Here is a 26,680-nt window from a genome sequence, read left to right on the forward strand (position 1 = left end):
CCCAGCCTAGAGCCCCCCAGCCCAGGGTTCCAGTGCCAGGTAGATAAGTCCCCACAACTTTTGGTTACAAAAACCAGTGGGGATAACCAGTGGGGATTGAGTTGGTGGAAGAAACTTCTGAAGCCCCAAGTAGTTCCTCTTAAAGAACCCATACATGGACTCACCTACTGAAACTCACTTCCTCTGAGCTCCAGCACCAGGGTAGCAGGGAAACGACAGCTCCACCAGTGGTATACAGGGAGAAATTGAAATGTCTGGCATCAATGTGAGCAGAGGCCATTGTCCCTTTTCTAAACCTTCCCCAACAGAGCCAGCAAGCTGGTGCCATATCTGAGACTCCATCAACCTGGCTAACACTGTTTGACCTGCCTTGGAGATCCCCAGAATCTCCACCACTCTCCAACTTATGAAGACACCCAAACTGCTTTTCCATATGGATGGCTGGTCTTGGTCCATGCTTCACAACTTCCTAAATCCTATCAAACAAGCAACAACTGGTTTCAGTGAGCACCAAGCCCAAAACTAGCAGCAGCCAGACTAATTTAACAGCTGGCTTCACCTGGGTCAGCACAAGTAACAGCCTTCTTAGATTGCTTCATAGCTCAGGCAGGATGGCCCATGGCAAAACATGGATGGGGGCTGACCTTGGCCTGCACCACCTAGGAAACTCCAGGGCCAGCACACTCAGTGGACAGCTACAGACCACATAAGAGCATCACCACCCTGCCCCTGCACAGCTGATCCTCCACAGAGGGTGGAGGTTGGTGGTCAGTGGTCACAGCCAATCCTTGCAGCTGATTGGCCTGCGTAAATCCCTCCCATTGACCTGCCAATAGCGACCAAGGCTCAACTACAGGAGGAAGGGCACAGGAGGAAGGAGGAATGTACCCACACAAAGGGCACATTTCGACTATTCAGCTTGGGAGATAGGGGAGGCTGTGTCACTGGCCCTACAGGACACCTACTATATTAAGTTACACTTCCAAGACAGGAATCAAAGCAATTCTACCTAAGACACAGAAACAAACACAGGGAGGCTGCCAAAATTAGGAGACAAAGAATCTCAACCCAAATGAAAGAACAGATCAAAACTCTAGAAAAAGAGCTAAATGAAATGGAGGTAAGCCATCTATCAGAAGCAAAGTTCAAAACACTGTTTATAAGGATGCTCAAAGAACTTATTAAGGACCACAACAGCATAAAAAAGATCCAGTCAGAAACAAAGAATACACTAATTGAAATAAAGAACAATTTACAGGGAAACAACAGTAGAGTGGATGGAGTCAAGAATCAAATAAATGATTTGGAACATAAGGAAGAAAAAAACAACCAATCAGAACAAGAAGAAGAAAGAAGAGTCCAGAAAAAATGAGGATAGTATAAGCAGCCTCAGGGACAACTTCAAGAGGCCCAACATTTGCATCATAGGCATGCCAGAAGGAGAAGAGAAAAAGCCAGAAATTGGAAATCTCACTTGAAAAAGTTAAAGAAAACTTCCCTAATTTGGTGAAGGAAATAGTCATGCAAGTCCAGGAAGCACAGAGAGTCCCAAACAAGATTATGAAAAGAGGCCCACTCCAGGACACATCATAATTAAAATGCCAAAGGTTAAATATAAAGAAAGAATCTTAAAAGCAACAAAAGAAAAGAAGTTCATTACCTAGCGAAGTTAGTTCCCATAAGACTTTCAGCTGATTTCTCAAAAGAAACTTTGCAGGCTAGAAGGGATTGGCAAGAAATATTCATAATGATGAAAAGTAGAGACCTACAGCCAAGATTGCTCTACCCAGCAAAGCTGTCATTTAGAATCAAAGGGCAGATAAAGAGGTTCCCAGACAAGAACAAAACTAAAGGAGTTCATCATCACCAAACCATTTTTTTTATTTTTAAAATATTTATTTATTTATTTTTAGAGAGAGGGGAAGGGAAGGAGAAAGAGTGGAAGAGAAACATCAATGTGTAGTTGCCTCTTATGTGTTCTCTACTGGAGACCTGGCCTGCAACCCAGGCATGTGCCCTGACTGGGAATTGAACCAGCGACCCTTCGCTTCACAGGCCTGTGCTCAATCCACTAAGCTACACCAGCCAGGGCCAAACCATTATTATATGAAATGTTAAAAGGACTTATTTAAGAAAAAGAAGACCAAAACTTTGAACAATAAAATGGCAAAAATTACAAATCTATCAACAATTGAATCTAAAAAACAAACTAAGCAAACAAGAACAGAGACAGAATTATGGATACAGACAGCATTTTGATAGTAACAAGATGAGAAGGGAGTGTGGGGGAATGCATGAAGAGGTGAGGGGATTAAGAAGTACAAATAAATGGGTACAGAATTACCATGGGGATGTAAGTATAGTATAGGAAAGGAGTAGCCAAAGAATTCATATGCACGACCCGTGGACATGAACAACGGTGTGGGGATTGCCTGAGGGAGTGGGGGGTGCTGGGTGGAGGGGTCAAAGGGGAAAAAATCAGGACAACTGTAATAGTGTAATCAATAAAATATAATTTAAAAATAAAAGTTCACTGGCGAAGAGGCGCTGCGAGAGCGAGGCCTTTAAAATGAGGCAAACCCTGATTAAAATCCCATGGGCCTGAGGGCCAGGGGAAAACGACTTTTCTCTGACTCTTAGCACTCGTTTACAAAATGGTTTTGACAACCCCTCCTCCTCTGGGTTGTTGGTAAGGTTAATCATCCCATACTGGCCCTACTGTGTGGTCGCCTGTTGGCGTCCCGCGCTAGCCCGACACTGACCTGAGATTCCCAGTGTCCAGCACAGTTACTCGCACCAGGCGGTGCTCAGGCGAAACGTGGAATCCACGCTCCGATTCCCGCCCTGCCACCCTGGACATGTGTTGTCCCTCTGAGCACCCAGCACCCCCTGTGCACATCCTGGGAACGCAGTAAGGCCGGTCCGGGCAGCGCCCACAGGGACCGCCCCCGCCCCCTACAGCTCTCCGGGGCAGCTCCCCCTCACAGCTCTGAGAGCCGCCCCGCGCCGCGCGCCCGCTCTTGGACGGCTGCTCCCTTCTCCTTCCCGCCGCTCTCCACTCCCACCACTCCTCCATCCTCCTCCTCTCCTCTGCGTCCTCCACCTCCCTCTGGCTGCCCCTGTCCGCGTACCTGTTCGCTTCTCTTGGCCCTCGGGGACTCTAGGTTTCTAACCGCTGCGTCTCCGCGCCTCTCGTCTCGTCTCTCTCTCTGGTCTCTGTGTGTCTCTCTGCTCATCTCTGCCTGTCTCTGTCTTTCCAGAGCTCAGTTCTGTCTCCGCCCGTGTCCTCCCAGCGCCTGCCGGTGGCCGAGGTGGCGGCGGGCCCCGCGCCGGGCGCGATGAGCGGCGCCTGCACGAGCTACGTGAGCGCTGAGCAGGAGGTGGTGCGCGGCTTCAGCTGCCCGCGCCCGGGGGGCGAGGCGGCCGAGGTCTTCTGCTGCGGCTTCCGCGACCACAAGTACTGCTGCGACGACCCGCACAGCTTCTTCCCCTACGAGCACAGCTACATGTGGTGGCTCAGGTACCGGCCCTGGCCCTAATCCCACCTGGAACCCCAATCCAGTTTTAGCCCTCTTGCCCCACCTCAGCCAGGCCGCGTGCTAATCCCCAGTTCTCATCCAAGTGCCCACCCCACCCACTTTTTAACCCCTGGGGCCCAACACTGACATTTGCTCTCACCCCATCACCAACCCAACTCCCTCTGCAAGCTCCTCTCAGCTCCATTCCCGCGTCCTGACCCTGGTTCGAACCACTGTTCTGATCCAGTCTTGAACCCCTCACCCCAACTCCATCCTGAAAAACCTTCACTCCATCCCCACTCCAAGCATCATCCTCCAGCACCCTCAACCCAAGCCCCAAATACACACCAACACTCTGCCTAACAGCAAACTCCCATCTTCCAGTGTTCGCAGGAAACCCAAGCTCCACCCTCATCCAAGTGCCCACCAAGATCCCCTTACCTATATATCAACATCGACCTCACTCCCGACTTAATCACTCCCCAGTACAGATCCCAGCCCCTACTCTATGGCCAGGCCAACCTCCCCCTCAATAATCCTTGCAGTCCCACCTCAGCTCTCCTTCCCCACCCCATTATATAGACCTACATCCATACCGCCGCTTCAAGCTTTAATTCTCACCTGATAACTACACTCCAACTCAACCCCATCCTCAGCCCAGCCTCAGCTCTTTCCCCTGATATTCAGTCACCTCTTACTGAGCACTTAGCTTTTCTAGGCCCTATGGTGAGTGCTGGGGAGGTACTACAGTCCTGAGCTCAGACAGAAGACCCAAAGATCAGGGCTACCTCCAAGTTCATCATGATGAGACTGTGGCATAATGCCACAGCAGAAGCCAGCTCAGGCTGTATTAACGGACTGATTTGGGTAAATATCTACCCATAAGTCCTCAATTTCCTCACTTGTTCAGGGGAGGGGTGGTTGGGCTGTTGCTGACATTCCTGGAACTTCAGTGTGGGGATGAGAGGGCAATTGGTTGCAGTCTCTCTCCATCTCCAAATGCTTCACTCAGAAAGTAGGACTTGACCCCTGAACCTGCTCTGACAAAAAGGAGTCAGCAAAAATGGAGTGGGCCATCTCAGCAGACAGTAATTTTCCTGTCCCTGGAGGTACTTGACCAGAGGCTGCATCCCCTCTGAGTGGGAGAAGACAGCCTGCCACTAAGACTTCTCTGAGCCTTTGTCTTTTTATCTATCATATGGGGAGGGTGATAAGTCATTGCCTTGACTTCCGACTACCGAAAGGACCAAATGAGATAAAAAGGTGAAATCAGCTTGGCGTATGCCTCTGACAATTATAGATAAAATTTCTTTTTCTAAACAGCTCAACCCATAATTCTAAATGATTTTTGGATGGCCAGGTTTTCAGAGCCTGCACATTCAGCTGCTATCTGTAACCCAGAGAAATACATTAATTTATTCTCTGTTCATCCATATTTTTATTCACTTATTATATAGCATTTGCCTTGTGCCAGGTTCTATACTAGGCATTGGGGACACAGAAATAATTATTCCCTGCCCCTCAGGAGCTCACAGTCCACTCAAAGAGAGATGACATGCACCTAAAGTACGACAGTGGAGCTTTTGTTTAAGAGCCACTCTGTACTGAGCACTGAGATGGGTGCTGACATATGATGGCACTTACTTCCCTTTGAGGTATAGAGACAGTGTGGAACTTTGGGACTGATTAGAGCCCCGTCCAAACCTTGTCTCTGTCACTTAATAGCTATGTGAATTCAGGCAAATTATGTCCAAGTCTCTCTTTTCATCTTTAAAGTGGCAATAGTAATACCTGTCTTATGGAATTGTTGCAGGATTTAGTGAAGTGTGCATGTGAAAATGACTAGTACATTTGTAGATGTTCACTTAAAAGGGAGTTCCCCTTCCCTGGTTCATAGGTGGGGAAGGTGAAGCTCCGAGTACGCAAGTGAATTGTCCAAGATCTTCTAGGAACGTCACAGCAGACTGAGATTTAGGGCCACCCAAGAGCCAGATGCATTCATACATTTGCAACCCTGGCACATTTTCTCCCCATTTTACAGATAAGAAAACTTGAAAGCCATTAAAGTTGCTATCAGGGAGTGCCCCAAGCCTAGGCTCGTCCTGCTGCACAATTGTCTAAATCTAAGCCTGGCTCTCTTATAACCTGTGCTATTCAGATCGTTAAAAAAAAAATACTTAATGATCTTGTCTTCTGGACACTGTTCTAGCCCTTGGGAACACAGAGATGAGTAACCCCCTCAGCACCCAGCCATAACCCCAACCCTCTACTACCACCCTCTTCCCTACACACCCCAGCGGTCCCTCCAGTACTGCTGTGGAGTACTTTAGTGGCTCAGACCGTCAGGTAGTGATTGGATAGGGTGAGCTCCGAGGTCGCATCACATGTCAGTGTGGTCCCATCCTATGACCCCAAGGGCAGGCTAGTTCCTCTGTCCCCAGACAGATCATCTGAGACAGGGCCCACTTCCTTACAGACCACTGATCTGAGATATATCCCCACAGCTCTCTCACCCACTCTTCAAAGGACCCTACTTTTAGAGGGTCCTTTCTATCCAGGTGGCCATAGATGTCCCTTATAAGGGATGGGGCCCTAACTTGAGCACAAGTCTCCCAGCTAAGAACCTTATAGACAGTGAGTGTATCTCAAAAAGAGGAAATAACATTTCAAGAACTAACAAGTACTACATGGTTTATGTGGAAAATGTAGAAAGGACAGGAGAAATTAAAAAGGAAAGAAATCATGAGAGACCCAGTGTTTGAGCTTGGGTTCCCCAAAAAACTTGGAGACAAGGATTTGAGGAAAGATAGTTTATATGAAAATCAATCCTAGAAAACACTGGTGGAGCGTGGGGAACCAAGAGCGGTGAAGGGAAGGAACCAACAATGGTGTTACGAAGCAAGTCACCCCCAAGGGTCACCAGAGCTTAAACCTGCTGAACTCTGCCAGCCAGTGTGGAATCTACACCTCAAAGTCATTCCAACTAAGGGCTGGGAAGCTGGGTATGTACATTTCAATTTCTGTTAGTCATTGGTTGTGTGCTGGTGTGAGAAGGCAGGCAGTACTTTTCTTGCCCTCTGCTCACTGTGCAATTTGTGTCTGTTCTGGGCCAGAGAAAGCCCTCAGGCAAAAAGATACAAGTGGTAGCATTTGAAATTCTAGCTAGAATATTTTACAATTATAGTCCTAATGGAACACAGACAGGACATTCACACCCTGCTCTATACCCAGTGACAGCCTGTTAGCATTTTGGGGCATTTCCATTCAAACCTTACATAGTTATACATCTATTTGTGTTTATTTTAGTTGCAATTATGCAACATAGCTTAGTAGTATGTCCTGTTCTTTTCACTTAACATTCCCTCATCTAAATTTAACCTTGATCTTAAATATTATTTGAAAAACATTTTTAAGGGCTCTATACTATTCCATTGTAGAGATGTCCAATAATTTATTTAGCCATGGTAATACAGACTCTCCAAAGCTCTAAGGTGTATCTGTTCAGTGGAAATTAGCCATCAGCTAGCTGGGCATGAAATGTGGCAGAAATGGCAAGGGCAGGAGTCTGGGGCAGGGGTCAGGGAGAGGGGTGGGCAGGAAATTGGAAGAAGTAGTATGCCATATAGTGACTTATAAGATATTTGGTCTTCATCCACAGTTCCTGGCTCATAACAGGAACTGGCTCACAACTTCCCAAACCCTTGGAATTTCTTAAGTATTAAGAATAATAAAGGTGTCTTTTGGGCCCCTATCAAAGGTGGGATCTGGTTGTCAGGAAAACCAACCACATGATTAGAAGTTTGGAACTTCCAGTCCCCCATTCCTTCCTGACTTCAGGGAGAGAGGCTGGATATTGAATTCAATTGTCAATGGCCAATGACTTATTCAATCATGACTATATGATGAAGCCTTCCATGTTGGGCAACTAGAATGCTTTCATGTACCACCAGGCCCCAAGCTCCACAGAAGCTCCTTTGCTCCTTTGTTCATGACCTTGCCCTATGTATCTCTGCATCTGACTGTTGATTCAAATCCTTTAGTATCCTTTATTTTTTTAATATATTTTTTATTGATTAAGCTATTATTGTTGTTCCATTTTTTTTCCTCGCCTTTAATCCCCTCTGCCCTGCACTACTCCGCCCACCAGCATTTCCCCTGCTTAGTTCATGTCCATGGGTTGTACATATAAGTTCTTTGGCTTCTCCATTTCCCATACTATTCTTAATCTCCCCCTGTCTATTTTGTACCTACCAGTTATGCTTCTTATTCCCTGTACCTTTCCTCCATTGTCCTTCCTCTTCCTCCCTGCTGATAATCCTCCATGTGATCTCCATTTCTGTGATTCTGATCCTGTTCTAGTTGTTTGCTTAGTTAGCTTTTCTTTTTGTTGTCTTTAGGTTCAGTCGGTGATAGTTGTGAGTTTGCTATAATTTTACTATTCATAGTTTTTATCATCTTTTTCTTAGATAAGTCTCTTTAACATTTTATATAATAAGGGCTTGGTGATGATGAACTCCTTTAACTTGACCTTATGTGTGAGGCACTTTATCTGCCCTTTTATTCCAAATGATAGCTTAGCTGGATAAAGTAATCTTGGATGTAGGTCCTTACTTTTCATGACTTTGAATACTTCTTCCCAGCTTCTTCTTGCCTGCAAGGTTTCTTTTGAGAAATCAGCTAATAGTCTTATGGGAACTCCTTTGTAGGTAACTGTCTCCTTTTCTCTTGCTGCTTTTAAGATTCTCTCCTTATCTTAAATCTTGGGTAATATAATTATGATGTGCCTTGGTGTGTGCTTCCTTGGATTCAACTTCTTTGGGACTCTCTGAGCTTCCTGGACTTGCATGTCCATTTCCTTTGCCAGATTGGGGAAGTTCTACTTCATTATTTTTTCAAATAAGTTTTCAATTTCTTGCTCTTCCTCTTCTTTTTCTGGCACCCCTATGATTTGGATGTTAGAACATTTAAAGTTGTCCCAGAGGTTCCTAAACCTTTCCTCATTTTTTTAAAGGTTTTTTTTTAAGATTTTATTTATTTATTTATTTATTTTTTAGAGGGGAAAGGAAGGAGAGAGGCAGAGAAATACCAATGTTTGGTTGTCTCTTGTGCATTCCCTGCTGGGAACTGGCCCACAACCCAGGCATGTGCCCTGACTGGGAATTGAACCTCAGTCCTTTGGTTCATAGGCCCAAGCTCAATCCATTGAGCTATGCCAGCCAGGGCCCTCTCATTTTTATGAATTCTTTTTTTTCTTTTGATTTTATTGATTATGCCATTACAGTTCTTCTATTCCCCCCTTCATTCCCCTCCACCCTGCACCCCCCCCACCATTCTCCCCTTTAGTTTATGACCATGTGTCTCAAGTTCTTTAGATTCTATATTTCCCATACTATTCTTGCCCTCCTATCTATTTTCTACCTACCGTCTATGCTACTTATTTTCTGTACCTTCTCCCCCTTCTCCTCCTCCCACTACCCTGTTCCTAACCCTCCATGTGATCTTCATTTCTATGGTTCTGCTCCTGATCTAGCTGTCCTTTTTTTTAGTTTGCTTTTGTTTTAGATGTGGTTGTTAATAACTGTGAGTTTGCTGTCCTTTCACTGTTCATCTTTTTTATCTTCTTTTTCTTAGATAAGTCCCTTTAACATTTCATATAATAAGGGCTTGGTGATAATGAACCCCTTGAATTTGATCTTATCTGAGAAGCACTTTATCTGCCCTTCCATTCTAAATGAAAGTTTTGCTGGATAGAGTAATCTTGGTTGTAGGTCTTTGGATTTCATGACTTGGAATACCTCTTTCCAGCCCCTTCTTGCCTGTAAGGTCTCTTTTGAGAAATCCACTGACAGTCTGATGGGAACTCCTTTGTAGGTGACTGTGCCCTTATCTCTTGCTGCTTCTAGGATTCTCTTCTTTATTTTAATCTTGGCTGATATAATTATGATGTGCCTTGGTATGTTCCTTCTTGGGTCCAACTTCTTTGGGACTCTCTGAGCTTCCTGGATTTCCTGGAAGTCTATTTCCTTTGCCAGATTGGGGAAATTCTCCTTTATTATTTGTTCAAATAAATTTTCCACTGGTGGCTGTTCCTTTTCCCCTTCTGGTACCCCTATAATTCGGATGTTGGAACATTTAAAGATGTCCTGGAGGTTTCTAAGTCTCTCTTCATTTTTTTTGAATTCTTGTTTCTTCATATTTTCCTGTTTGGTCATTTTTTTTCTCCTTCTGGTCCACTCCTTTGATTTGAGTCCCAGTTTCCTTTTCATCACTATTGGTTTCCTGTGCAATTCACTTCATTTCAATTAGTTTAGCCTTCATATGTTCCTCTAATTTGTGACTAAAATCAACCAGTTCTGTGAGCATCCTGATCACCAGTGTTTTGAACTGTGCGTCTGAAAGTTTTGCTATTTCTTCATTGCTTAGAGTTGTGGGCTCTGGGGCTTTGAGATCTTCTTGAGCCATTTTTGGTCTGTTCATGCCCATTAAGTATGAGGAGCAGAGCCTTAGATGTTCACCAGGGTAGGGCCACTCAGGTCGCTGGGTTGTGACGCTGTATGTGGGGGCGGGGTCAGATCGGGGAAATAGCGGCCTCCTCTGCTGCCTCTGGGTCCTGTTTCACTGCCCACTCCCTTGCTGGTCTATCTGCGCACAAATGTGCGACCACAGTCTACCTGCCGCCCTGCACCCTCACTGGGTCCACCGGTCGCTCACTGGGTCGCACTCACTGAGTCGTTCACTGGGTTGGCCCTTTGCAACCCCACGCCTGGGATCCGCACGCCTGAGTCCGTCTGACCGAGTTTTCCTGTGCAACCCTTCTCCGCCAGCTGCTGGCTTCGCCCCTCTTACCGGTCAGGCTGAAGAATTTGTTGTTATCAGACTTCCGAAAAGTTCAATTTTCTATGTCTGGCTGTGTTTTCTGTTGCTAATATTTTGTTGTCTCTAAACTTGGTTATGTGAGAAAGCACAGCATCTCCACCTATGCCTCCATCTTGGCGGAAGTCATTTTTATGAATTCTTGTTTCTTCATTCTGATCCGGTTGAATGTTTATTTCTTCCTTCTGCTCCAAATCATTGATTTGAGTACCAGTTTCCTTCCCATCACTGTTGGTTCCTATTTTTTTTTATTTTACTTTGCATAGTCTCTATTTTGTAACCTCTATTTTTTCCCTCTATTTTGTAACCATACTCAACCATTTCTGTGACCATACTGATTACCAGTGTTTTGAACTCTGCATCTGATAGTTTGGCTTTCTTTTTGTCACTTAGTTCTGTTTTTGGAGCTTTGATATCTTCTTTCATTAGAGCCATATGTGTTTGTCTCAGTGCAGCTATTATGTTGTATGGGGTAGGGCCTTCGGTATTCGCCATGGCAGGGCAACCCATGGCACTGTATTATGACACTGTATGTGGGGGAGGGGTTGGAGAGGGAACAATGCTGCTTGCCTGAGTCTCTGCCAGTTTTCAGTCACTTCCCCCACTACCCACAAGCAAATTGGGCCATCTGGTGCTGATTCCCGCATGGGTGGGTTTGTGTATGTTCTAGGACCCTGTGGGTCTCTCCAATGAACTCTCCTGTGAAGCTGGGAGTTTCTCCTGCTGCCATAATCCCCACAGGTTTTTTCAGTCAGAGGCTTTGAGGCTTTATTTCCCAGTGTTGGAACCCTGGGTTGCACAGATTGTCTCACTCCCCTGTTGTTCCTCTGGGTTTATCTGAAGGCAAATGTGGGAACACCCAGTCTGCCAGCTGTTGCCTTGCCTGCCTGGGTCCACCAGCTGCTGCCTTGCTGGGTGTCCTCTCTGCCCCTCCTACAAGGCTAGATGCATGTTTCTTCTTTAACTCCTTGATTGTCAGACTCCCATACAGTTAGATTTTCTGGCAGTACTGGTTATTTTTTGTTCTTAAATTTGTTGTTCTTCTTTTGGTTGTGCAAGGAGGCAAAGTGTATCTACCTACACCTCCATCTTGGCCAGAAGTCCAATATCCTTTATAATAAATCAGTAATCTAGTGAGTGAATGATTTTCCTTGAGTATGAGCCATGATAGCAACATAATGGAATCCAAGGAGGAGGTTAATGGGATCTCCAATCTACAGCTGGTTGGTCAGCAGCACAGGAAAGAGCCTGGACTTGCAGCTGGTGTCTGAAATGTGTGTATGTGCTGGGGAGGGAGCAGTTTTGTACAGCTGAACCCTTAACCTGTGGAATCTAATTCCATCTTGGGTAGATCATATCAGAATTGAATTGAATTCTCAGACACCCTGCCAGGGTCAGAGAAATACTTGTTGATGTGAAGAAGTCTCCAAACACATTGTTCATATTGGGTCTGGCAACCCTTTTCAGAGTTGTAGGCAACTCTTCTCCTATAACACGCTGCCTCCCAAGTCCCTCTCTGACTCTCTGTTCCTCTGTGGTCTTCTCTCCCCAGTGTTGGTGCTCTTGTGGGCCTGTCCATAGCAGCGGCAGTCCTCCTGGCCTTCATTGTCACTGCCTGTGTGCTTTGTTACCTGTTTCTCAGCTCAAAGCCTCACGCAAAGTTGGACCTAGGTTTAAGTTTACAGACTACAGGTAAGAAGGAGGCCACATGATTTCTTTGTATTCATCAGGCAAGCAGTTTCACAAGGAGGACATATTTAGAGATGATGTTTGGAACATTTGCCTCATGAGCGTTCCTGGAATATTCAGAAGCAGCAGCTTATGATGTGAACATTTCCCATCTAAACTTTTCATGTGCTCTGTGTTTATCAAAATAATTTGATATAGTCAGCATTCTATTGGTTACACAAATATGAATTCATCTTGTGGATCTTCCAAAACAGTGTTTTAATTCCAGCTTTACAAAATGCAACCTGATTTTAATACTACCCCAAACAAAAGACAATAAGAAAAATTTGCTGCTCCCCAAACTCCATTTCCTCAGAAACGAAATACAGGTACTCTTTGATAATCTGATGTGCCTGACTACCCACTTCTTTATCAGCACAAGCCACCTAGAGCCTCCCTACAGGGCCCCCAAGGAGAATGTTGCTTTTTCACAAGTCTTTATAGCACACGTTTTTACCACCTCTGCAAGGTACTGTGAAAGAGCCCAGTAGCTGTTGGCAAAAGATCTTTCAGTGTAGTTTGGTAGACAACGCTTAAAATGGTTGTTATTATCTCCATTTTAGAAATGAGAAAATCGAGGCCAAGAGAGATTAGGTGACTTGCTCAAAGTATTACCGCTAGTAAGTGGTAAGGCTGAAATCTAGCCCGTGTCTTTCTGCCTGAGTCATGTCTTTCTTCAGCCCACCATACTGGGTCTGTGCGGCGTATAATTAAGCACAAAATTGTTTGATACCAAATGTTAAGGAGGGTTTCAGAAAGGAAAGGAGACTTGAATTAGTGTTAAGTTCGTGAAGGAGTTGACTAGGCAAAAGAGAGGGGAGAGGCCTTCTAGGAGAGGATAAATAATGGGTAAGGGTGTGTGGGCAGCCACTGAGGGACACCTGTGCAGCGACAGGGTCATTCACCCTGGGGCACCACAGGGAGCAAGGCCAGGCTGGACAGGGGAGAAACTGAATCTCAGAAGTAAGGATGGCAAACATCAGGGAGGGACAAGGGGCTGGGTGTGTAAAAGCTAAGTTTCAGAGAAAGACAGAGCTTTTCCTTTGTACAAGCTTATTTTTCCAATTTAACAACAAATTTGTACAACAAACAACAGCACATGAACCCTTCTCAGATCCTGATGATTATGAATAATCCCACTGTGAAAAGCAAGAGGGATGGCCTTTGAGGATAGGAGGGTTTGGCCTGCTTCCCTTGGAGTCAGGAAGACCTGGGAGGCAACTGCAGAACACAAAGAAAGCCTGAGCATAGACCCAGCCATGGGGAGACCAGGGATAGCCCAGGCTCCAACTTGTATAGAGAAAAAGCATAAAAGTTAATGAAAGGCATAGAAGAACCTGACTATCCAGTGGGATATGGGAAAGCTCGTTGTCATAGACAACTCAGTTCTTTCTAAGTTAATCTATAATTTAAAATCCCAACAAAAGGTTTCATGGAATTTGTCAAAATTCTAAAATAATCTGGAAGAATAAAGGTGTAAGAGTGAACAAAACAATTTTGGAAGAGAAAGAAGGGATAATAAGACATTTTTTATCCCTACCAGATAAGACTTTTTTTTAAGATAAAAATTTGTCAATTTGATATTGGCACAGAAACTGACAGACAGAATTGGGCAATGCAGTGTCCTCAACTCATTGCAAATTTGCTCTTCAAGGACATTTGGCAATGTGTGGAAACGTTTTTGGTTGTTACAATTGGGTGAGGGGTGCTACGGGTATCTGTGAGTAGAGGCCAGGAATGCTACTGAACAGCCCACAACACAGGACAGGGCTCCATGACAAAGAATTATCCGACCCAAAATGTCAATAGTGCTGATGTTGAGAAACCCTAGAATAGAAAATCCAGAAACAGACTAATTAAAATAGAGAAAAATTGGCAAATTTGCCTGCATAAAATGCAAATAGACATTGAGTACAAATAATACAAAAGACATTATACATAAAGTTAAGAAACAAGTGATAGACTACAAAGATATTATAAACAGAACTACACAATACAGGCAATCATTATTTGCAGAATCAATATTTGTGGATTTTCCTATTTGCTAAAACTTATTTGTAACCTCAAAATCAATACTTGCAGTGTTTTCAAGGTCATTTGTGAAAGTGGACATGAGCAGAGCAGCAAAAAATTCGAGTTGCCCCATCACACACATTCCTGGCTGAGGTTGAACAAGGCCATGTTCTGCCTTCTTGTTTCAGGTCTCATACTGTAAACAAGTGTCCTTTTCATGGTATATTGAGTGCCGTGTTTTTGCATTTTTATGACTTTTGATGGTGGTTTTACTGTTGAAAACAACCCCCAAATATAGTGCTGAAGTGCCGTCTAGTGTTCCTAAGCATGGATAAGACTGTCATGTGCTTTGTGGAGAAAATACATGTATTAGGTAAACTTTGTTCAGGCAGGAGTTATAGTGCTCTTGGCCATCAGTTAAATGTTAATCAACAGCATGTATTAAATAAGGTGTCTTTAAATAGAAATACACAAAACAAAGATATGTATTGATTGGTTGACAAAAAAGTTTTGACCGGGGGTCAAATTCACAGAAACCTAACTCACAGAAACCTAACTTTTATTAACTATATTGGCAAAAGTGAAAAAATGGATCATGTTAATATTGAGAAGTTTGGGTAGGGGGAATGGATACTGTCATATATGGCTAATAGGTGTATAAAATGGTACCACCACTTGGTAGAGTAAGTTGTCAATATCTATTTATATTAAAAATGAATATAGCCCTGGCTGGTGTGGCTCAGTGGATTGAGCACTGGCCTGTGAAGCAGGGGTTGGCTGGTTCAATTCCTAGTCAGGGTACATGCCTTGGTTGTGGGCCAGGTCCCCAGTAGGCGGTGCTTGAGAGCCAACCACACATTGATGTTTGTCTCCCTTTCTTTCTCCCTCCATTCCCCTCTGTCTAAAAATAAATAACTTAAAAAAATGAATATACCCTATAACTCAGTAATTCCACTTTTAATTATCTTAGAAGAAATAGTTACACTAGGAGAGGATTTGTAAAGATGTATAACACAATATTTTGTCATATTGGAAACAGAAAATGTCTACTAGTAGAGGAATAATGAGATATAATACCACAGTTAAAAGGACTGAACTAGCTTTAAATAGATCATCTCATTTGTTCTTCACAATAATTGGGCAGAGTATGGATCTTATTACTGTCCATTTTACAGATAAAGAAACTGAAGCCCAAGTTACCTAGTGAGTGAATGACAGAGCCAATGCTACCTCCACTCTCCTTGCTCTCCTTATTTCTGCGAAATAGAAGTCCCAACTATATTCCAGACACTCTTAAACTGTACATGCATTATCTCATCTAATTTTCCCAACTATCTGAGTGAGGTATTATTATTATCATCCATTTTACAGATGTGAAAACCAGGTCTCAGAGAGGTGAGATGACTTTGTAATATGTGGACCTAGAATTCAAATATGTGTGCTTTCCTGCTTTCCAAGTCCTACTCTTTCTGCCTCACCAGGCCAGGTCCATGGGGTGCCCCTGCTTGTGTCTTGGTCATCTCATCTCTCCCCACCCTTTTTCCTCCCTCACCCTGAGCCTGCCTGTCAAAGGCAATATAGTTCATCCCTCGGCCCTTTGAGTGAAAACCATCCTTGTTTTTACTGCTCAGCCACCAGCTGGATTATTAAAGTGCCAGGGTTCGAGATAGCCTATGTTCTTGCTTTTTGCTTCTCATTTTTAAGACAGAAAATTTATTAACTGGCCTTTTAGTAAATGATAGCTTTTAACTCTGTCTTTTGCACAGTCTCAGCCTTAGTTTCTCTCTTTCTTCTTCATTAAGTGCTGTCCCCTCCTTCCCAAGAGCCTCTTGTCCCTCCTTCTGCATTTAAGATAGTTTGTCACTATCTTACATTCATCAGAGCTTTTTACCCTTTCCACAGACTTCGATTTGTCTGCTGTCTCCCTCTCCAGCAGGACATGTAGAGAGACCATTAGCCCTACTTTACATCAGAGGACACCAAGGGAAGTGAATTGGCCAAGTCTACACAGTAGTGAGCATGTGTTGCTGGGATGTCAGTCCTGATCTCCCAGCCTCTGTGATCACTGCGCTGTACCTCAGGGGCCTGGTCTCTGAGTATGAGGACAAGGACTGTATGGGGAGTGCCTTGGCAAGAGCAGAGTGGAAATGGAACAGAGCTTCTGGAAACAGGCTCCAGATGCTACTCAGGTGTTCTGTACTGGCCCCTCACACCCACCTCCACACTGTCCCCCAAACTTGGGATGCAAAAAAGCCAGAACTTTCTTACTCTGAACTTTGTAACTAGCTTGATCAGAAGAGTCACTGAGTTCCTAACACTGTGCTAGATGCTATTCTAAGGACTTCAAAAATGTTATCCCACTTACCTGCCTAACTCTCTGCCAAGTGGTTATAATCAATCCTATTTCGCAGATGGGGTGAGTGAGGAAAGTATGGAGTTTATGTTCCAGCCTTGGTGCATTTGATAAGAGACCAAGAAAACAACAGGGGTCAAAATGGAAGACAAGACTTCAGTTCTCATCCTTGTCTTAAAGGTGTTGGTGAGGAGCTTATTAGTCAGTCATTTTCACTGACTCAAAGGCTCTTAGAAATCAACTCTGATGCTTTCACTGCAGAGATGAGGAGCTGAGGCCCTGAGGCCCTGAAAGAGGCAGTCATGTGCCCAAGGTCACCCAGCCAATTGGCAAAGCCTTTGCCTTCTAGGCTGGGGATATGTCCGTGCAGCAGCCCCTCTCACCTACCGGTGAGGGTTCGTTTGCACCATAGCCCACTGCTTTTTAATTAACCACATTTGATACCTATGACCCAAACAATCCTCAGTGATGAGTCAATCTTTTTTTTTATTGACAAGTTATTTTATTGTGTATATTTTAGGAGTTTTTGGTGTTTTGGGGTTTTTTAAGACATAAGTTATACGCACACATATGTACATTTTTTTGAAAATGAGAAGATGCAGACAGAAAAAATGAAATAAAGTACAAATTACAGAGAATCATTATTAACCTTTTGGTGCATAATAATTCTCTTTATACATTATAACATATGTAAAGCTACATTATATATAATGTTTTTCAACATGTTGTTTTCGCTTTGCAATATACAATGAGCATTTTCTCATGCAAATGAATGAAACATCCTATTAAATGAATGAGATTGGGTCAAAAGATGAGATATAGGTAACAAGAGTAATCTGTAAATCAAAGGAACTCTGAAGGATTCAGTGTAGTAGCAAATATTTAGCAAGAAAATGCAGACAAAAAACCCAGTGGTGATGATATTAATAATAGACAACAGTTGAATGCAGGGGAGAAAGGCATTGAAAGAGATAAGGAAAATCCCTGGAATGCCTATTGTTAGAATTCGGAGCTTTTATCTTTCTCAGACCTCTTATCTCTTCCAAAGACCGTTCCCTTTCATCTCCCTCTCTTGTCATTTCTTCGTTATTAAAATGCCTAAAATCTATGTCCTCTTTAAATTCCCCAAGGGACTTAAGCAGCCTTTGCCTAAAACATCAGTTTGCTGGTGTTCAAATTATCCATAGCAAGGGTTCTTCCTCTCTCTTTGGCACACTGCACTTGGGCTTACCTTCATTTTCTTTGCAGGTTTTTTGCATGATGTAATTGTTTTCTGCGACAGTTCAGGATAGTTTCCTTCTCTTTTTCTTGCCTTGAGATGTCTGTGAACCTAGACCCTTGGGGCACCTGTAGACAGAACTGAAGGGGGAGGGGAAGGAACCATTCTCTGCTGGGATTTAAGGAATTTAAGTTCTCCTTCTCTTGGTTACAGTCACAGTCACTTGTAGGGCAGTCAGTCTTAACTCACATTCAAGGAGGGAGAGAATCTAAGAACTCCTCTCCTAGCTGGTCATCACGGGATAATCCTAAATGAAAGGTTGAGGGCCCCAGGCAATGGGAGGACTGGCCACAGAGGTCCTTGGAGAATGGTGGGAAGGTACCACCCTTGTCTGGGACATCAGAGAGCCTGACTCTGATCCTGGCTTTGTGGTTCTCACTGTACGGCCTTAGGCAAGTCACTTCTCTCTGGGCTTCAGCTTACTCTGTAAAATGTATACAGAGATACCTACTAAGAAAGTTATAAAAACTAAAAGGGATGCTTACATAGGAGCAAAATTAATCTCTGACACATGGTAGGCTTTTAACAATTAGTAGCTCTCGTTTTTTATTATTATTAAGTACTTAGATTTTACATTAGTCTCCTCAAAGAGTCTGCTGATCTCAGAGATACGAACTGTGTTTTAAATGCCTATGTGTTCCTGGAACCTAGACTAGTTTCTAATCTATACTAAGGGTATGCTTGCTCTGTGGTAAGAGTCCAGCCTTTGGAATCAAGCAGAATGGGAAGCAAATCCTGGATCCAATACTTAATGGCTGTTTCAATATTGACTTTTTCTACCTGGGCCTCATTTATTTTTCTATAACATGGAATAATAATACCCATCTCAGAGTGTTAGGAGAATCAAATAAGATTGTTGTACCAGTGCATTTCAGCCAAACATGAATCTTACTGTAACTGCTGTGCTGCTCAGAGCTCCACAATTTAAGAGGGACTTTGACCAATCAGAGGTGACCAGAGGCAGCTCAGTCTAGGAGCCAAGTCCTGTTAGTATCAGCTGAGGAGCTGGGGACTTTGGGTCTTAAACAAAGAAGGCTCAGGGCTCACAGTCTAGGGCCTCAGATCTCTGCAAGGCTGTCCCAGGGCACAAGGAGGGGACATTTGGTGAGAAGCCAGAGAACAGAACTGGGATAAGTGTAGGGAGCCACAGGGAAGCAGATACTGATTCAGTAAAGACAGACCTTTCTGAGAGACCTGAAATACTCTCGTAAAGAGCACCCTCACTACTGTGGGCTATTTGGTTCATCAGTTTGTAACTCTTAGTTTTAGAGAAAAAAAGCACCTCCAAAACTGCAAGGTAATCAGGGAAAGGCTAAATGTTCCCTGATTTATTAATTAGTAATAATAAATTTATTATTTAGTAATAGGGAATGACAGTTAATCATTAATAATAGGTATTTATTGATAGTTAAGGGGATTCTTGCATTGAATAGAAGGTTGCTAAACCCCTATGCCAAATGGAATGCCTTAAACTGCAAGCTTAAATGACAAAGGATCCTAAGGCATCTACAAAACACACACACACATACACACAAAACAATGTCCTAGAACTAATAAGTGCACTTAGCAAGATCATGGTATGTAAGGCGAGAACCAAACATCAATTACATTTATATACAAGATAAATTAACAACAAACAACTAAAACACAATAATACCATTTATAGTCACTCCCCGAAATACTTAGGTGTAAAACTAATAAAACAGGATCTGTATAATAAAAACCACAAAATGCTGATAAAGGAAATCAAAGAAGACAAATAAATGGAGAGATATACCATGTTCATGAATTGGAAGACTCAACATAGTAAAGAGAAACTTTGCAGCAGTTTATTTGTATATGTAGACAAATTGACTCTAAGATTTACATGGAAAGACAAAGGAACTAGAATAGCTAAAATAATATTGAAAAAGAATAATAAAGTTGGAGGAAATCACGCTACTTAGTAAAATTTTAAGACTTAATATTTAGCAACAATAATCAGCAATAATTAGGACAGTGTGGTATTAGAGGAAGGACAAACACATAGTTCAAGACAGAGTCCAGAAATGAACCCCACATAATAAGTAGGTCCAAAAGATTTTTTTAAATATATTTTATTGATTATGCCATTAGAGTTGTTCTGTTCCCCCTCTTCATTCCCCTCCACCCTGCACACCTCCTCCCCCACTATTCCCCCCCTTTAGTTTATGACCATGTGTCTCAAGTTCTTTAGATTCTATATTTCCCATACTACTCTTGCCCTCCCCCCTATTTTCTACCTACCATCTATGCTACTTATTTTCTGTACCTTCTCCCCCTTCTCCTTCTCCCACTCCCCTGTTGCTAACCCTCCATGTGATCTTCATTTCTATGGTTCTGCCCCTGATCTAGCTATCCTCTTAGTTTGCTTTTGTTTTAGGTGTGGTTGTTAATAACTGTGAGTTTGCTGTCCTTTCACTGTTCATCTTTTTTATCTTCTTTTTCTTAGGTAAGTCCCTTTAACATTTCATATAATAAGGGCTTGGTGATGATGAACTCCTTGAATTTGATCTTATCTGAGAAGCACTTTATCTGCCCTTCCATTCTAAATGAAAACTTTGCTGGGTAGAGCAATCTTGGATGTAGGTCTTTGGTTTTCATGACTTGGAATACTTCTTTCCAGCCCCTTCTTGCCTGTAAGGTCTCTTTTGAGAAATCCACTGACAGTCTGATGGGCACTCCTTTGGAGGTGACTGTCCCCTTATCTCTTGCTGCTTCTAGGATTCTCTTCTTTATTTTAATCTTGGCTGATATAATTATGATGTGCCTTGGTGTGTTCCTTCTTGTGTCCAACTTCTTTGGGACTCTCTGAGCTTCCTGGAAGTCTATTTCCTTTGCCAGATTAGGGAAATTCTCCTTTATTATTTGTTCAAATAAATTTTCCACTGGTGGCTGTTCCTCTTCCCCTTCTGGCACCCCTATAATTCTGATGTTGGACAGTTTAAAGATGTCCTGGAGGTTCCTAAGCCTCTCCTCATTTTTTTGAATTCTTGTTTCTTCATTCTTTTCTATTTGGTCATTTTTTTCCTCCTTCTGGTCCACTCCTTTGATTTGAGTCCCAGTTTCCTTTCCATTACTATTGGTTTCCTGTGCATTGCCACTCATTTCAATTAGTTTAGCCTTCATATGTTCCTCTAATTTGTGACTAAAATCAACCAGTTCTGTGAGCATTCTGATCACCAGTGTTTTGAACTGTGCATCTGAAAGTTTTGCTATTTCTTCATTGCTTAGATTTATCGGCTCTGGGGCTCTAAGTTCTTCTTGAGCCATGTTTTGATCTGTTCGTGCCTGTTAGGTATGAGGAGTGGAACCTTAGTTGTTCACCAGGGCGGGGCCACCCAGGTCGCTGGGTTGGTATGCTGTAGGTGAGGGCAGGATCAGAGAGGGACAATGGTGGTCTCCTCTGCTGCTTCCTGCCACTGGGGCATGCACGGTCTGTCTCACTGCTCCCTCCTTCACTGGTTTATCTGCGCGCAAATGTGTGACTGTGGTCAGCCCTCAGTGAGTCCACCGCCTTGCACCCTCAGTGGGTCTGCCTGCTTCTCCACATCTGGGATTCGCCTACAGCTGCCGGCGTGCCTGGGTCAGGCAACCGGGTCGGTCTGGTGGATCTTTCCTGCCCGACCCCGCTCTGCTGCTGGCTCTGCCCCTCTTACTGGTTTGGCTGAAGGGTTCATTGTTGTCAGACTTCCATGAAGTTCAATTTTCTGTGGTTTTGGCTGCATTTTTGTTGCTAAAAGTTTGTTGTTTTTAAACTTGGTTGTGGGAGGAAGCACAGTGCTTCCACCTACGCCTCCATCTTAGCAAAAGTCCCCAAAAGATTTTTGACAAAGATACAAAAGCATCCCTGGCTGGTGTAGCTCAGTGGATTGAGCATGGGCTTGTGAACCAGAGGATCACAGTTCGATTCCCAGTCAGGGCACATGCCTGGGTTGCAGGCCATTTCCCAGTGGGGGAAACAAGAGAGGCAACCATATGTTGATATTTCTCTCCCTCTCTCCTTCCCTTCCCATCTAAAGATAAATTAATAAAATCTTATAAAAAAAGATACAAAAGCAATTCAACAGAGGAAGAATAGTTTTTTCAATAAATGGTGTTGGAAGAACTAGACTTCCATAGGTAAAAAATAATAATAAACTACCTAAACCTCACACCTTATATAAAAACTAACTCAAAATAAATCATAGATCTATAATCTATAAAACTTTTAAAAGAAAAACAGGAGAAAATGTTCACTACCTAGGGTTTGGCAAAGACTTCTTAGATAAGGTACAAAAGGTATAACTCATTTTTTTGTTTGTTTGTTTATTTTTGTATTTTTGTATTTATTTACTGTTCATGCTATTGCAGTTGTCTCAATTTTTCTCCCTTTTTCTCCTAATTCCCAGGCTCCCCTTCCCACAGTCAATCCCCACACTGATGTTCATGTCCGTTCGTGATGCATATATGTTCTTTGTCTAAATCCTTCACCTTCTTTCAAGCAGTCCCACCCTCCACTCTCCCCTTACAGCTATCTGTTTAGTCTGCTCCTTGTATCTGTGCCTCTGATTGTGTTTTGCTCATTAGTTTATTTTGTTCCTTAGATTGCAGCTATAGTGAGATCATATAGTATTTGTCTTTCATTGCAAAATGAAAAGGGAACCCACTGTATGGGAGAACATATTTGCCAATGATACATTGGACAAGGGTTTAATCTCCAAAATACATTAAAAACTCATGTGATTCAACACCAGGAAGACAAACAATCCAATTAAGAAATGAACAAAGGACCTGAGTAGACACTTCTCCAAGGAGGATGTACAGATGATGCATAGACATATGAAAAGATGCTCAATGTCACTGATCATCAGAGAAATGCAAATTAAAACCACAATGAGATAGTACCTCACACCTGCCAAAATGGCTATCATTAACAAATCAACAAACAAGTGCTAGTGAGGATAAGAAGAAAAGGGAACCCTAGTGCCCTGTTGGTGGGAATGCGGACTGGTGCAGCCACTGTGGGAAATACTATGGAGTTTCCTCACAAAATTAAGAATGGAACTGCCTTTTGATCCCATGATTCCACTGCTGGGACTATATCCAAAGGCTCCTAAAACACCAATTCAAAAGACAATATGCACCCCATGTTCATTGCAGCATTATTTACAATAGCCAAGATTTGGAAACAGCCTAAATGCCCATCAGTAGAGGAGTAGATACAAAAGCTGTGGTACATTTATACAATGGAATACCATGGGGCAGTAAAAAAAGAATGAATTCTTTTGCAACAGCATGGATGGAACTGGAAACTATTATGGTAGGTGAAATAAGCCAGGCAATGAAAGACAACTCACTTTTTTAAAAATTGGTCATTGGTCTTCATCAAAATCCAAAATGTTTATGAAAAGACAAAAATTAAGATAATTAAGATATTAATTAAGATAATGAAAAGACAGTCCCCTTACTGGGGAATAATATTCTGACATAGGGCTTTTAACAAGAATATATAAAAATTCCCAAAACTTAACGTTAACAAAACAACAACCCCATTAGGAAATGAGCAAAAGACTTAAACAGATACTTCACAGATAGCATGTAAGCACATGCATGAAAAAATGTTTCACCTTCATTAGCCATTAAAAAAATGAATATTAAAGCTACAGTGAGATACCACTTCATACCTATCAGAATACTGAAGTAAAAACACTGACAATACCAAATGAGGAATGTAGCAACTGGATTTCTTATACACAAAGTGCGGCAAAAGTAGGTTTACAGTTGTGAGTACATGAAACAGAATTTATTCTTGTATTATTATTTATTATGGTATTATTTTTCATATGAATGACTGCAAACCTACTTTTGCCCTACCCTGTATTGCTGGTGGGAATGTAAAATAGTAGAGCCACTTTGGAAGGTAGTTTGGTGTTTTCATAAAATGAAACACACACTTACTAAATGTATTAATTTCCTAAACACCAAAAAAGTACATATGAAAACTGGTAAAATTGAATAAGACCAATAGTAGCTTAGTATCAATGTTAGTCTCCTGGTTTTGAAATTGTTTTATGGTTATATAGTATGTTATCAATGGGGAAAGTTAGGTGAAGGATAAACTGGAACTCTGTATTATTTTTGTAACTTCTGGTGAGTCTTAAATTGTTTAAAAATAAAAAGTGAAAAGCAAAACAAACAAAAAAGTAAATTATGGACTCTATAGGTGAGAAGTCCAAAAGTAGTGGTGGGCTTCAGGCATGGTTTGAATAGAAGTTCACAGTATTCTCAGGCTTATGACCACATCCTCTCAACTCTGCCCTCTATCTGTGTTGGCTTTCTCCTCAGACTGACTTTGCTCATTGCACAAAGTAGGCTACCAGCAGTTCCTGGGACTATGTGCTTTTTGTTCCCTTCTGCATGCCAGGAGGAGAAAGGGAGCTATCTCTTCCTTCAACCAGGGAGAAAATAATAAAGGCCTGAGCTCTACTCTGATTTGAGCACCTTAGGTCATATGCCCACCCCTGAACCAATCACTGTGCCCAGGGAAATGTTATGCACTGATTGCCTATCCATATGCCAAAGGAATGGGATCTCTTGATTGGCTCAGATCAATCAGGACCCACTCCTGTAGATGGGGTGGGACCCATCCCACCCAAATATAATTACTATTACCAGGTGAAGAAGGGGAAGAATGGATGTTAGGAACACAACTCCAATGTCCAGTAAAACTTCTTTCTTGAAATTTACTCCTCCCTTGGTTTCAGGGATGCCATTTTTCCTAGCTATCATCCATTGATGGGTCTTAAAGCATGAGTTTTCTAGTCAGAGAAAGTATAAAGTATCATTCTAGAAGAAACAGCACAGCCAAGACCCGGAGATGTGAAGGGATGGACCTATTTAGAGAACAATGAAAATGTTGGTGTGGCAAAGTGTAGAGTTCATGAGGGAAGTGTGGTTAGTAATGAAGCTGAATAGGAGAGATGGGACCAGTAGCTAAAAGCCTTGAATGCCATGACAAGTGCCCCAGGCAATGGGAAGACATCAAAGGCTTTTGAGAAAGAATAGTACATGGACTCACTTGACCTTAGACCTTATCTCTCTGGCTATGGCCTAGGGGGATAGACTGGAGGCTGTTCCAGTGCTCAAGGCAGAAGAAGATGAAAGTCTCACCAAGGATGGTGGCCTTAAGGGGATGGAGAGAAATGGATGAACATGGCAGATAGTGATTTGGTGGAATCAGCAGGACCTGGTGAACTGCTTGACTTTGTGAAGGAGTCAGAAACGTGTGAGGGCTGGTCAGGATGACTCACATTTCTGGCTCGAACACCTGATACGTTTTTTAGGCGGGAATGCCTAATTGTGTCAAATGCTGATGAGCCAAGGAGATAAGGATTTATAAGTGATCATGGGATTTAGTGACGAAATATTTTAAACTATGGTGGGAGCGGAAACCAAGAAAATTATATCAGAGTAAGTCAGGAATGGGAAGTGAAGAATACATAATAAAGCCAAATGAGCCTTGTTTGAAATTCAGATATAAGAGGAAAGGATAAAGCAGTAGAGAAAGTCATAAAATTGATTCTTAAAATAATATATGTTTTTAAAATTTCCAGCACATCTCTGTATACTGGTTGTGTAGTACCATCTATAAAATTAGTTTTTTAATACTTCCTACCTCATGGGTTTATGGTGAAGATCAAGTCTTCATATCTCTTTTTTAAAAGATTTTATTTATTTATTTTTAGAGAGAGGAGAAGGAGAGGGGAAGAACCATCAATGTGTGGTTGCCTCTCACGTGGCCCCCACTGGTGACCTGGCCCGCAACCCAGGCACGTGCCCTGACTGGGATTTTAACCAGCAACCCTTTGGTTCATAGCCCCCACTCAATCCACTGATCTACACCAGCCAGGGTCTTCATATCTCTTAACAATTTTTCGTTGTCTGTCTCCCCCCATTAAACTTAAGTTTATTAGAAACATTGATAGCTCCTAGTGCATGGTGTGGTATATCACTAATGAATATTTGTTAAATGAATGATGCATTTAAGACTCTGAGCACAGTCCTGCCCACCCAAGGTAAGCACTCAGAGGAGTTAGCCAGGGTGTGTGAGCCCAGTGGGAGGAATGGGATGTAGTAGGAGACCCCATGCCCTCAGCTTTCTGTTTTCCAGATCCTGAGGAGGTGTCCCCTGACCACCAAGATGGGACTTCAGGCAAGTCAGAGGTGCCAGGAATGAACCCTCCACGGCAAAGTTACCCCTTCCTGAAACCACCACTGCACTGGAATGAGGAGCAGTCTGTGGACCCCAGACACCTCCTCCAGCACTGCTTCATGGCCACAGTGACAACCAGTGACATTCCAGGCATCCCTGAGGAGGCCCCTGTCCCCAGTCTAATTTCACATGGGCCAGCCCCATAGACATACAATAAATGTCTCTACAGCATCCTCTTCTAGAGTCTCTATTCAGTGGAAATGTGGGGGTGAGGATGACCAAAGGTCCTTTAGTGCCTAGTGGGATAAATGAGGGCTTTTCCCAGCAAGCCCACCCAGAGCCTGCTGTGGACCCAGCTATTCTGCTCTGCCTAGCCCACTGTGAGCCAAAGGGACTTCAGACATAGATACCAAGTAAAATGGTCAGTAATAACTCCATGAAATCAAAGAGAAGCCCAGGGAGAGTGGAGGCTCTGAGGAGCTACTCGCCTAACCTGGAGAGTCAGAGAACCCTGACTTGTTCTTGCTGATACAGAGCAGGTGTACTTAGGGTACCATGGAAGATGACTGGTACCCAGAGGCAGGTGCATCTCCGCTCCACTCCTAGGGTGAGCACCTGCCAGGGGACAGAATGAGAGGAAATGTAGAGTCCATAGGGCCCGACCATGTTTAATATCACTCAGTTCCTTAGGGGGGTGAAAGAGT

The 26,680-nt window shown here is 43.0% G+C and overlaps 2 protein-coding genes and 1 long non-coding RNA gene across 3 annotated transcripts in view; 1 reads left to right on the plus strand and 2 right to left on the minus strand.

The window, feature by feature from the left end:
• LOC128625862 (uncharacterized) overlaps positions 1 to 3,283 on the minus strand; it is a 23,607-nt gene extending 20,324 nt beyond the window's left edge. Inside the window, exon 1 of the long non-coding RNA XR_008389702.1 lies at positions 3,132 to 3,283. This is a non-coding gene — a long non-coding RNA (uncharacterized LOC128625862). The remainder of the gene's footprint in view (positions 1 to 3,131) is intronic.
• SHISAL2A (shisa like 2A) lies at positions 2,939 to 26,204 on the plus strand. The gene is made up of 4 exons (XM_037158344.2): positions 2,939 to 3,164; positions 3,261 to 3,520; positions 11,944 to 12,083; positions 25,935 to 26,204. Exons 2-4 carry the CDS (start codon positions 3,339 to 3,341, stop codon positions 26,180 to 26,182), a joined length of 570 nt encoding a protein of 189 aa, XP_037014239.2. The 5' UTR covers positions 2,939 to 3,164; positions 3,261 to 3,338; the 3' UTR covers positions 26,183 to 26,204.
• Positions 17,409 to 17,744, minus strand: TCEAL7 (transcription elongation factor A like 7). Its single transcript, XM_037158332.2, is given in 1 exon segment — positions 17,409 to 17,744. A coding segment is annotated over 1 exon segment (336 nt).
• Positions 26,205 to 26,680: the final 476 nt, after the last annotated feature.

This window comes from Artibeus jamaicensis, unplaced genomic scaffold (assembly GCF_021234435.1).
Source record: "Artibeus jamaicensis isolate MK-2021 breed Jamaican fruit bat unplaced genomic scaffold, CSHL_Jam_final scaffold_1019, whole genome shotgun sequence".
NCBI lineage: Eukaryota > Metazoa > Chordata > Mammalia > Chiroptera > Phyllostomidae > Artibeus > Artibeus jamaicensis.

Excerpts from the sequence above, each read along its gene's own strand:
- SHISAL2A (XM_037158344.2), top strand. The coding sequence starts at position 3,339 with ATGAGCGGCGCCTGCACGAGCTACGTGAGCGCTGAGCAGGAGGTGGTG. Across the intron at positions 3,521-11,943 it reads AGCTACATGTGGTGGCTCAG|TGTTGGTGCTCTTGTGGGCC; the intron begins GTACCGGCCCTG and ends TTCTCTCCCCAG. Across the intron at positions 12,084-25,934 it reads TTTAAGTTTACAGACTACAG|ATCCTGAGGAGGTGTCCCCT; the intron begins GTAAGAAGGAGG and ends TCTGTTTTCCAG.